At 20.1% G+C, this 13,510-nt stretch overlaps 4 protein-coding genes across 4 annotated transcripts; 1 reads left to right on the forward strand and 3 right to left on the reverse strand.

Annotated features, from left to right (window-relative positions):
- Positions 1-669: 669 nt before the first annotated feature.
- SRAE_1000328700 (Rad9/Ddc1 family-containing protein) lies at positions 670-2,635 on the reverse strand (the record flags this gene model as incomplete). Its single annotated transcript, XM_024650459.1, has 4 exons — positions 670-1,439; positions 1,480-1,703; positions 1,926-1,965; positions 2,623-2,635. 4 exons carry the CDS (start codon positions 2,633-2,635, stop codon positions 670-672), a joined length of 1,047 nt encoding a protein of 348 aa, XP_024504235.1.
- Positions 2,636-2,708: 73 nt separating this feature from the next.
- SRAE_1000328800 (Serine/threonine-protein kinase/endoribonuclease IRE1) lies at positions 2,709-5,808 on the forward strand (the record flags this gene model as incomplete). The annotated part of the gene is made up of 4 exons (XM_024650460.1): positions 2,709-2,795; positions 2,843-3,119; positions 3,161-3,573; positions 3,652-5,808. 4 exons carry the CDS (start codon positions 2,709-2,711, stop codon positions 5,806-5,808), a joined length of 2,934 nt encoding a protein of 977 aa, XP_024504236.1.
- Positions 5,809-6,053: 245 nt separating this feature from the next.
- Positions 6,054-8,437, reverse strand: SRAE_1000328900 (Basic-leucine zipper domain and Transcription factor, Skn-1-like, DNA-binding domain-containing protein; the record flags this gene model as incomplete). Its single annotated transcript, XM_024650461.1, has 5 exons — positions 6,054-6,254; positions 6,294-6,562; positions 7,070-7,436; positions 7,495-7,766; positions 7,843-8,437. The coding sequence occupies 5 exons, from the start codon at positions 8,435-8,437 to the stop codon at positions 6,054-6,056; spliced, it is 1,704 nt and encodes a 567-aa protein (XP_024504237.1).
- A 2,557-nt stretch (positions 8,438-10,994) lies between these two features.
- On the reverse strand, positions 10,995-12,611 carry SRAE_1000329000 (Hypothetical protein; the record flags this gene model as incomplete). Its single annotated transcript, XM_024650463.1, has 1 exon — positions 10,995-12,611. One exon carries the CDS (start codon positions 12,609-12,611, stop codon positions 10,995-10,997), a length of 1,617 nt encoding a protein of 538 aa, XP_024504238.1.
- Positions 12,612-13,510: the final 899 nt, after the last annotated feature.

The raw sequence follows: 13,510 nt of genomic DNA on the forward strand, positions 1-13,510 counted from the left end.
ATTCTCATGTTAGAATGGTTTAATAACATTTTTAACTTATTGTTTAAATAATTCAATGACATCAGTTCAAAAAAATTTATTGATATCTGAAGTTAAGAAACATATTAGTGAAAGTCGATTAAATTTAATTTATATTGGATCGTTGATTAATTCTAAAGAATTTTATGAGGCAAAAAATGAGATTAAAAAATTAATCCAATCTATTGAAAGTACTGGTATTGTAATTGTTTATAATTTAATTGAACATCTACTTTATTTATCAAAAACAAATATATGGTGAAAAAAGATTTTCTATCAAAATTTTTGTTAAAAAGACTATAATGAAAAATTTTAAAATACCGTTGTTAATTAATATAGGCATAAAAAAAATTGTTACTGTTATAAATTATTTAATATAAATACATTAAAATATCATTGTTATTCAAAATATAAACATTTCATAGTGGAAAAATTAATTTACTCTAATATACTGAAATATATTTTTTATAAAATTAAAACAATTTAATATTTGTTTAAAAAAATTAACCAAGTTTAAACTTATTGTTCCTTTATATTAAATTTTTTTTTTTTGAAAAAAAGAAAATATCAATAAATCTGTTAAAAGCTTTATATACAATTAAAATTTAAAGCAAAATATCAAAAAAATGTAAATAAACTGGAAAATAATAATTATTGTGATTCCAGATTACATGGAAAAAATATCTCAAAATCAACAATATTAGAGTCATATACTGTCATTTTTAAGGGAGCTTCTCCATTAACATATTCTAGTACAAACATCTTTGACAATTTTGTTATAATATTACATGCCATAACAAATTCTCTATAACTAAAAGATAGAATAAATTCAGTCTTTGTATTATATTTGATAAAATTTTCAGCTTTAATTTCAATGTTGAAATTTGATACTACACCAGTATTTTGTTTTCTTAGTTTAATTATAACAGAATTTTTTTTCATTTCAAGTATTATTTCAGAAAGTGTATTAGATGATCTTTTAAATAGACTATCCCATAAATCAATATGACTAACTAGACAAAAATCTTCAGTATTATGAAGAAATAAATAATCATCAATAGGATTAGTAAATGTAAGTTGATTAACTTTTATTAGTTCAGAAACTGTACCAGGTCCAAATAACATAATATCCATAAAATCTTTAGATGGATCTGCATTAATAGTAAAATAATTGATATCTTCTTGAATTTCATTAGGTATTCTAAATATTGTATTAACTGATTGGCTACTAATACAACATCCATGATCCTTCTCAACTAGGCATGATGTATCAATTTCAATAAAAAAATCACTGTTAAATGTTGTTCTACTAAATAATGATGTTGAAGAGTTATGTGTACATATCATTAAATGATCTTTCTTAGGAATAAATATAATAGTGGCACTTAAATTTGCCAAATTTTGAATAATTTTACATAAAACTATAAATATATACAATTTTTGACAAAATAATTAACTTACATTCAATATTGTGTGATAAAACATATCTCCCTCCCATATATATTGAATCTTTCCCTTCATCTTCTACATATTTAACCATTAATGAACTAGAATTTTCCACTTTTTCAGAAAATATATGACTAGATTGTTCTTTAATAATTTTTAATTCTTCCTCCACATAGCAATTGTCTAAATTTTCTTCATTTAAAATTTCATCAAACATATTAGTATATGTTAATATAAAACTGAAAAGTTTCTATAATTACATAAAAAAATTAAAATTTTTTTTATTAAATTTAAAATGATTAAATACTAATAACAAAAAAATTCTTATAAAAATTAATTATTACATTTTATTAAGGTAAATATTTTAAGTAAAAAGTAAAATTTATACAAATAAAAGTTTTCTTTTATTGATAATAATAATTTTCGTTAAACTATTATAACATTTATTGAATCAAACATACAAAACACTAACAAGTTTCACCGCTTTTTTTGGCAAAAATTCTATTATTATCTAGAGGATGACATTATTCCATCGTAATTAATTTTGTACCAATCAAGTATATGGAATTCATTTAGAAGTATTGGCATATCAAATCATATTTAATAAGAATTTTTATCAATTAAGTTTATTTTTAGTTTATTAATAATTATTTTTTTAATAAATCAGTTGATTAACCAAAATTATTTTTATATTAAATATTTATTTTTTACATTTTGAAAGATTAGAATTACTTCTAAATATAAGATAAAAATATATGTAATTTTATAAATAAAAAAGGATAACATATTTTTTAAAATTATTCAATTTCTAGAAATATTAATTAATTAAATACATTTAATAAGAAATTAAAAGTTAGAAAAATTGAGAATTTTCAATAAGAATATTGTTAATTGTAGTAGTTTGAAACAATCGTAAGTTTTTTAGATAATTAGCATTTATGCATATAATTAATAACAAATATTTAAGGTATTTTAAAAATCTTTCACAACGAAAAATTATGTTTGAATAGTGTTTTAAAAATTCAGATGGTAAAAAGTTATTTTCATTGTATAAACAATTTTCTTGCAAACTATTTGTGGATTGATATTAATGTTTGCTAATTTATAATAAATCACAAATTGTTTTCAAAAATTATATTTACATTTAGTAAGCATTACCTTTATTATACATATTATATTGCTTCTATTTCTTTTTATTATATTGTAGAAATAAAATTTATTGAAACTTTTTTTTTAAACTTCAAATGAAATTTAAAGTTGTCTTAATATTTATATTTTTTTTTTATATTTCAATTACCAATGGAAATGATAAAATATTAGACTGTAATATTGTAAGCTATTGTTAAATGAGTATCATTTAAATATTGATATTTTATAGAAATCACAAGACACATACCCTATTACATTGATATCAACAATTGATGGAATAACAATAGGTGTTGATACATTTACTGGAAATGAAATTTGGAGATATAAAGATAAACCATTATTAGAAACACCAAAAAAAATAAATAATAATTTTTTAATTTTACCTAATCCACAAGATGGTAATTTATTTATTTATACGGATAATAAATTAAAAAGATTACCTTTTACTATACCACAATTAGTTCAATTTTCTCCCATTAAAACAAATGATGGAATATTTTATACAGGTATAAATTAATAAAATATATCTTATAATATTATTATTTAGGAGCAAAAAAAGATGTTTGGTTAAGTATTCATTTTGAACATGGTTTACAAAATGAAGAAATTAATATTATAAATGATAATATATGTCCTGTAAATAAAGAAGAATTAATACATATAGGAAGAACTGAATATCAATTAACAATGAAAAATGCAACAAATGATAGTTCATGGAATGTAACATATTATGAATATTCCTCATATTTTCCTATGGATGAAGATGAAAAACCATTATTAATGTATTTATCAAAACCAAATAGTGGTAAAATTTTATGTATAGATACAGTTTCAAAAACAATAGTATGGGAAAAGAAATTTCCTAGTGTAATAATTGATACTTTTCATTTAAAAAAAGATGGCTTACATTATGCTCCCAATCGATTTGTCGGGTCGAAAACATTTGAAGCATTTATTAAGGTAAAGTTTTGAAAGTATATTAAAATAAAAAAAAAATATTTTTATTTCATAAAAATATAATAATAAAATATTTTTAAGGCAAATATATCAGATAAAAATATGTACACAGCATTATACAATACAATTTTTTCTGATATGTCAATGAATGAAATTAGATATCATAATTATGAAGCATCTTTATATATTGGTCGTTCATATGAAGCAATGTATGCTATTCCTACATATATTAGTCCAATTTTTGACAAAAAAGAAATTATAATAAATGAATTAAAAGATAAATTGATTGGATTTAATGGTACTGATAATATTGGTGTTAATTATGTTAATAAAAATTCTCATATGTTAAACGTTGGTTATTACGAAGTTCCAGAAATTTATGCACCTGAATTAACTCCTATTTTAGATAATTTAAAGTCTAAATATATATTTCATGATACTAAACGTCTTCCATATCTTAATAATGGAAAAAAAATTAAGCGTAAACAAGCTTTACAAAGATTCAAAGATGATTTTAAGATAGTTGATTTAATTGAATATAAGATGGGTGATTTGGAAAATTTTAATGAAGTTTTTGAACAATTTTTAAATAATATTTTTATTAAAAAAGCGTATATTTTTATTCCAATTATTGTTTTGACAATACTTTTTATTATCATTTTTATGGTATTATCAGTTTTTAAGATTATGAAAAAATCTAATGAAACTGAAATTTCATATTCAATAAATTCAACAAAAAATTCAAATAATTCAGATTTTAATACTAACGAATTAGAAAATATTTCTTTATTACCTACATCTGATGAGTTGGAAATTTATGAAAATTCAATTGTTGATGGTTATCTTTCTATAGGAAAATTAAAATACAATCCACAAATTATTCTTGGGAGAGGAGGTGATGGAACAGTTGTCTATAAAGGAATCTTTGAAAAAAGAGATGTTGCTGTTAAAAGAGTTTTATCGGAGTTAATTAAAATAACAACAAGAGAAATTGATATGCTTCGTGAAAGTGATTCTCATAATAATGTTATTAGATATTTTTGTTCAGAATCTGATAGATCTTTCAAATACATTGCCTTAGAATTATGTGATTGTTCACTTTATACATATATCAACAACAAAGAATATCGTGATAAATTATATTTGGATAACTTAGAAATTCTTCATCAAGCAACTGAAGGTGTTCGACATCTTCATCACTTAAATGTAGTTCATCGTGATATAAAACCGCAAAATATTTTGTTATCAAAGAATTTTCAAACTGGGTATGTAAGGGTTGTGATATCTGATTTTGGTTTATGTAAAAAACTTAAAGTTAATTGTAATTCTATTAGTCGTGTCTCTGGATTAGCAGGTACAGATGGTTGGATGGCTCCAGAAACACTTAACAATGAGTTATCTGTTACTGTAGCAGTTGATATTTTTGCTCTAGGATGTATTTATTATTACGTCTTATCAGATGGTGAACATCCATTTGGGAATACAATCAAACGTCAAGATAATATTATAAATGGGTATTTTAATTTAAAATTAATAAGTAATGATGATATTGCTGTACATCTTATTGAAGCTATGATTCATAAATCATCTATCTTTCGTCCATCAGCCATCTCAGTATTAAATCATCCAATGTTTTGGTCTAATGAACGTAAACTTCAATTTCTTATGGATGTTAGTGATAGAATTGAAGCTGAGAAAGAGGGAAGTAGTATTATTGAAGCATTGGAAGAAAAAAATTACACTGTAGTTTCACGTAATTGGCGAAATTTAATTAGTAAATGTGTATCTGAAAATTTAAAGAAATTTAGAACATATAAATATGACTCAATTCGAGATTTACTTAGAGCAATAAGAAATAAAAAACATCATTATAGAGAACTTCCAGATGAAGTAAAAGAATCACTAGGTGAATTACCAAATGGTTTTTTAAATTATTTTACCTCACGTTTTCCAAAATTATTGCTTCATGTTTATCGTGCAATGAAAATTTGTAAATATGAAACAATCTTTCAGGGATATTATTTAAATGCACATTCAGCTTTTTTTAAAGAACCCTTTGATCATTTACCTGATATTAGTGAAGAAATTGGTGATTATTCAAATTCATCCTTATTTTCAAATACCAATAATTATAAAATAAAAGAAGAACGAAATTTTAACAAAAATATAAATGAAGATGAAAAAGTTAAAAGAAATAGGTTCATTAAACGACGTAGACCATTTATATCAAATAAATAAATACCATTTTAAACTTAATTTATTTTTTTTTATCAGTTATTAGATAAAAATCAATGTAAAGTTTAATTTTGTGTAATTGATTTTGTAAGTATTATTATTTTTAATACCTTTCATATTTTTATTTATTGAAAAAAACCAAAGTTTTAGAAATATTAAATTATTTATAACTTAAATATTAAATTTTTATATCATATATTTTTTCTAAAAAGTTTAATAAAAACATTTATATATAATTTTATAATATATTATTTACAAACTTTTAGAGAATCTAAAAATAACAATTTTGGAAAGAAATTAATAATTATTTTGCAATATTTTTTGTATAAATGTATATTTTTGAGGTATGTTATTGGATGTGGCCAACCAGGATTTTCAATTAAACTTATAAATGTTAAGTTAGGAGTTTGTCTTCTCATTATTTGAAGAAATACACCAACATTTTTTATCTGTAAAAATTTTTTACTAATAAACTATGAATCACTTACATTATTTGAGTTTAATGAAAGACTTTCTAATCTTGGAAAATAATGATTGTTAAATGAATACTCATTTAAATAATTACCATCCAAAATAAGATGTTTAATTTGATGTGATACCTTATTTATTTCATTAGGTAATGACAATAATCCACTACGTGACAAATCAACAATTAATAAATTATTTTTATCATTTATATTTTTTAATTGATAACTCAGCCTTTCTCGTGACATCTTATTATGATACTTTGATGTTTTTGTACCAACAACACATCTTCCTACAATCATCTTTTTTTAATTAAATATTTATTAGAAAAAATAAATTATAACAAATTCAAAAACTTTAGATTAAAAAATATTTCTTCTCTTATTTTTGATAATATTTATACACATTATTCTTATCGCATTAAATGTGTCAAAGATTAAAGTGGATAGGAAATGACTACTTATGATAAGAAAAATTGATACTGAATGTACCATATTTTTTATACAGTTATCCTTTAAATGAGTAAAAATTTTTCTTGTTTGGTCATAAAGATAAATATTTATTAGGTCTTATCATTTTATTTTAATATACAACTTTTTGGTGGACATAAAAAAAAATCTTTGAATGATTAAATAACTACTTAGGTATTATTTTATTTATTATAACATTAACATAATTTCTTTTTATAAACAATTATAAATAATAAAATTAAAAAAATCTAATTTTTTATAGAATGATTGACAAATGTCAATTATCATTAATCAAGATTCTAATTTTAAACAAAACTTTTTACTTGGACTGGGATAGTCAAAATCAACTAAAGGTTGAGAGAATCTAACATTATTATTCAATACAGACCCTAAAAATAGTTTGCTACCTGTAAAATGTATTTGCTCACATATATTACCATTCTGACTGATTTTACTATTTTTTGATAATGATAAGAAAAAATGATTTACAAGAAAGTAAACTGAGAGAAATGTAATAACTAAAGAAGTAGATAAATTACTACCATCTATAGTATCTTTATTTATTTCTGATTGAAGTTTACGTAATTGAACTATTATATTTTTATTTTCATTACTTGAACATTCAAGTCTGTACTTTAAATGTTTGTTCTCATACTCACATTTACAAACTTTTTCCTCTAATGCTTTTATATAATCCTAAAAAAAAAATAATAAATTATAAAATTATAATTTTTAAAATTAATTTTAAACAAACCTGTTTCCTTTTTCTACTTTCTTGAGCTGATTTTTTATTTCTTATTTTTCTCCTAATTCTTTTTAACTCTTTTTCTTCATTTTTTGTTAAAGGATAATACTCAGGAAAATGAACACCTTCCTTTAAACAAAGTTTTTTTTCCTCTTCTGTTAATATAAGGGGAGGAAATTTACTACTACTACCATTTCTGTGATTACTTAAATTTGACAATATAGGTAACTTTTTTGCATCTTCAATATTTTCTTCACTATAGTCAATACATTTTCTGCTTTCTAGAAATAATATAATAATTATTATATGAAATATTTTTAAAAATAAACTTTTAAATAAAACAAAAAAAAAACCTACCATTTTTTAATTTATTAATTCTTTTATTTCCTTTACCTAAGGCAAATATATGACTTTCAGAAGTTGTATCAATTATTTCAACATTTTTTTTTAAATTACTACCCACATTTCTATTTTTTTTACTCTTATTTAATTTAATTGTAACATTTCGATGATTATCATAATTTTTATCATCATCATTTTTTGGGGTGTCGTATAGGGTAGAAATATTATTTGATGATAAAATTTCTATATTTGGTTGATTTAAATAATAAGGTAAATTTTTTTCTTCATACTCTATTGGTAGGGGAATTAAATTGATATCCATAGATGGGGAACATACACCAGAATCAGACAAGGTATTTGAATTAGAGAAGAAGGAATGACAATTAAATAATGAACCTTCTTCAAAATTTTCAAAAGAATTAACTATAAAATCATCTTCTGGTAAATTGGTATACATATGATTAACATAATGATCATTATAAATTTCATTGTTTATTACTGAAAATGTAGAAGAAATTTCTCCATTTAAATTATAAGATTCATTGTTATCTTCTACCTCTGATGGTGAACATTGATCATTGAAATTTATTCTTTCATCAGAAACATCCATATTTAGATATAATAAATTTAAACAAAATTAAATAATTAACAATCTACAATTATTATTATTAATAGCTAAAAAATTAAAATATACAAAAAAATTTATGATTTTAAATGTGATAAAAATGTGTCAAATGATAACAATTTTCTATAAAAATTTTAATATAGCTTATTTCTCTATTTATTAATACTAGATAAATATTCAAAAATACAACAAATTATTGAATAGAAGAATACAACTTCAACGGAAAGTGATAAAAATAGATAAAATAATTTATATTAATGTTATGATGGTCTTTTGTATTTAATAATATTCCTTCAACGAAAAAAAAAAAAAAGAAAATGATGAAAATAAATGTAAGGCAAAATAAAAAGTTTGGTAAAAAAAAAAGGAAGGTATAGATGTAAAAAAATTTTTATAATACAGAGATGTTATTTTATGAGAAATTTATTATAGTTAGAAATGTTTTTTATGAAACATAAACAATATATAAATTATTTTTACATTAAAAAAAAATATTTACTTTAAAAGTTATCCTAGAAATGTAAAATTTTGTTGAAATAAATAATTTTTTTAAATAATATTAGAAATTTCTTTTATTTTATGATTAAATATGTTAATTTAAATATATATGTTTTTTTTTGTGTGATATTTTTCTTTTATATATATATACAAATAAAAACAATTATATTAATTTTTAAATAACTATTATTACTTTTTTTTTAATATATGAAAATTATTATTATGAAATAATTTTGTGCTTTTAAAAAACTATGAATTCATAAATTTTGTGTTAAATGAAAATTTTAATAAGTTTTCTAATAGTATGTAACAATAATTTATTTTTAATCCATTTTCTTTTAACTTATATTTGATTTGAGAATGACATTTTTGAAAAGAAAATAATTTATTATACAATATAGTTTCAGATTAATGATTTTTTTTGTTTTTTTTATTATTAATAATTCATGAATACTTTATTAAACATACATATTGTGATGTAATTCTTTTAGCATGCAATAAAATTATAATTTTTAATAAAGAAAAATTAATTTTTTTAATAATAGACATAATATATTTCAATAGTTTATATATCATGTTCAAGTTTAAATTCACATTTATGTTTATTTATTCAACTATGATTATTTTAGTGATAAATACATTTAAAAATTATATCTTCATTTAAAAATAAAATTTATTTTTATACTTATAATTATAACAATGTTTATTAATATAAATTTTCGTTATAAAATATTATCTTTTTAAAGTGAATAAATTAACTTTCGTTATCAAATCTAATTTATAATATTTAGTTGTTAACATTATAACACTATTCTATAATGTGTTAAAAATAGTTTGAATTTGATTATAAAATAAAACAATTCTATCAACAAAAATTTATTTTATTAATTGTATAAAAATTTAAATAAAAATAATAAACATATAAAATATTTATAATAATAAACTTCATACTACTATTTCTTTTGAAGTTATCTGGAAATTATTCAATAGAATGTTTACAAATACATTCACCTTCAAAATATAATCTTCCAATAAATTTATCCCTCTTAACACATTCACCAATCATATTAATATTTTCTTTTTTACATTTTGTGTTACATTCCCTCTGATTACATATAATTTTATTACATATTGAACATACAAATCCAGAAATATTTAAAGTTTTCATAAAAATTATAAAAAACAAAATATAAATTAGTTTCATTTTTTAAATATTTCTAAAATTACTATGAATATCACAAGTAAAACAACTATTTTAATTTCAATAATAAAATAAAGTTAGTAATATTATATGTAGAAATTATATTTGTTATTGATCTTATTTTTATATTCATTTATATTTGATAAAGTTGTGATAACATCAACTAGATAGATATAATATTCATATAATTAATAATTTAACTTGGATGTTTTTAAAACAAAAAAATTAAAATTATAAAATACTTTAAAAATATTAATCTGTAACAAAATAAATTACTTTTATTATTAAAGATAATTTGTAGATATCTTTTTTTATATTAATAATCAATATATAATTTGTAAAAAAAATTAAAGATTATTATTTACTTATTTTATTAAAAAAGTAAGATCAGTTTTAAAAAAAACATTTTTTTTTCTAAATTATTTAACTGATTAAACATTAAATCTATTTATATAAAAAATGAAATAATTAAAAAGTTTTCAGTTTTGATTAAAAGATGGTTTCAAAAAATATTTCCAACTTTTGTCTCTAACTTTGATTACTCATAACTTCTGAAGTTTCATTTTCTATACATTTTCTGATTGTATTCAAAATTTATATCTTTTCAAGGGCTATCAAATAAGTGTAATATTATAATAAAATTCAAAAAGAAAGTTGTCTTCATAAATATAACTTTTTGATCAATATTGAAAAAAACATTATTTATGATATAATAAATATTCACAATTTTTTTTATTAAAAAGAGAAAGTTATAATTTTCAGAGTATACATTTCAAAGAAACTATTGTAATAAGATTAAATAAAATTTTGATAAGAAATTTAATAACTTTTTAATAAAGATAATTAATAGAAAATATTTTGAATCATAAACTTGTATTGACTCCATTTGGTAATATCATTGAAGAATATATATTTACCTGTAATATCATACAAATATTTTGAAAATCTTTCAGAATAATGTTTTATGATTTTTTGACAAGGACTTTGTTTTCTCCTACTAACATGAAAATATCTATGTCCAACAACAACAAGTTCTACAGTCTTTGGAACTTTAATAAAAGGACATCCTTTTGATATAAAAAATTTTAAATTTTTAAATGAACATAGACAATCATTATCTTTGAATGTTACATCATTAGTATATAGTACTTTAATATTTGGCATATTTTTATGTAATACTTCAGTTACTTCTGTTGATAATTCATAACCATTAATTATCTCTAACTCTTCAATAGTATTAGGCATTAATGATCCTAAAAATATTAAATTGTTTTGAAATAACTTTACCATTTTATCATATCCATCACAAGAAGATAGAGAAAAATATAATGTAATTTTTTTCAATTGATTAAAGTGTTTTAGGGAGAAAACTTCAGGATACAATTTATAAACAGGGAAAATACCTTGTTTAATGTCAAAATTATTAAATGATAGCATTAACTTTTCTAAAGTTACAAAAAACTTCAAATATATCATTGATTTTATATAACGTTTTGGACCACTTATAATGTGTGAATCTGAGATCACTATCTTATTTATTGAATACCATAATTCTATTGGATGAAAAAAAACTTCAGATATACTGTAGTAATCAGAAAAACTTGAATTTAACTCAACTTTTATCTCAACATTATATTGACCAGAAAATTTATAAATTGTTTCAATACTTTTAGTCATTGAATAATTACATGGATCTATATTATTAAATATTAATGTAGCATTTTTTTTTCTTGATAAATTTTTTATAATATATGCTATAACATTTTCTTCATCTATTACATCAATATAGTTACATTTGTGATTTGGGACATAAAGAGAAACTTCATGAAGATTAGGAAAACCTTGAAAAATTTTTTTTAAAGGAAATTTTTTACGACATATATATTGATCATTCAATAAAGTGTTTGTTGGAATTTCAATACGCTTTATGTTACTATGATTCATAAGACTTAAAGCTTGTAGTATCATTGAACTGTTTTGATTACAAGAATTTATAAATTTTAATGTTGTTGCATCTTTTCGTAATTGATCATTTAAATTTAATTCTTCAATAAATTTTTCAACAATTTTTGTACGTTCTTCATATGTTATTTCAGTAACATTAAAATTTACATCAAATGTTAATTGATTTTTATATAAAATAATTTCTCCATGATATTGACTTGCTGTACTTAACAATTCAGATGATTTTGTATCTTTTTGAAAGGTAATTTTTTCTAAAATTGGTATATCAGAGATTTGCATTAACTCTTCTTCAACATTAACTGATAAATATTGATCATCCTTTAACCACATTATATCTTTTTTAATTTTATCATTTTCAAAAAAATATTGTAATTCATTAGTTGATTTTGCAAGATTTTCAATATCAGTTAATAAGTGAACATTTTTATATAGACATTTTCTAACAAAATCATACTCCATAAATTTAACAAATGATATATGTTTTGGATTATCCATAGTTTATTGTAATATTTAATAATTACTGGAAAAAAAATTTTTATATAAAAAATAATACTCAATATTAAAAATATATATAAGAAGCAAAAAAAAAATTATTAAAAATTAAGAAATAATAAATAATAAACTAGGGAAATATTTTAAGGGATGTGACGAATGTTTTGGTAATATAATTCATATGAGCATACTGCTACTTTTTAATTTCAATGTAATATATTGACATAAGCGGCAATTAATGTCCATATTTCATTTATTAATTATAATAATAAAATTAATAATTTATAGTGAAAAAAAGTTATAAGATATATAATAAAAGTTTTTTTACAATTAATATATTCATTGTATGTAAAAAAATTGTAAAAATACAATTAGAAATATCGATAAACGATGTCTAATATTTCATAATTAAGAAAAAGATAAATATATATATATAATTTATGAAAATATATGAGTGCGGGAATTAAGTTATTTTTAATGCCATTCTTATCTGTTTGTAATATTTCCTTTTTACGAGTTCCAACATTATTATCATTGGCCTCTACTTATATTTTATTTTATCTTGTGTCAAAATATATCATTATTACTATTATTAAATGTATTAATCTTTCTTAACATAAAACAATCATTACTTTTGTAAGTCTTATCAAAAAAAAATTGTTTCTTTACTTTTTATCTTTTCTTAATTAAAAAAAAAAAACAACTTTGTAGTTTAACATTTTCAAAAATAGTGGTTGTATTTTGAAAAATATTACTATATAATTTTTACAGTTACACATTTATCATGAATGTGTCTATTTTCTATAAATTTTTGAATATAATAAAAAGTTCCATTCATTGTCAATGGTAAATAAAATTTTTTATAATATATTTATTATAACTTCCTCATCATTCTTAAGAAA

Source organism: Strongyloides ratti (assembly GCF_001040885.1).
Source record: "Strongyloides ratti genome assembly S_ratti_ED321, chromosome : 1".
Classification (NCBI taxonomy): Eukaryota; Metazoa; Nematoda; class Chromadorea; order Rhabditida; family Strongyloididae; genus Strongyloides; species Strongyloides ratti.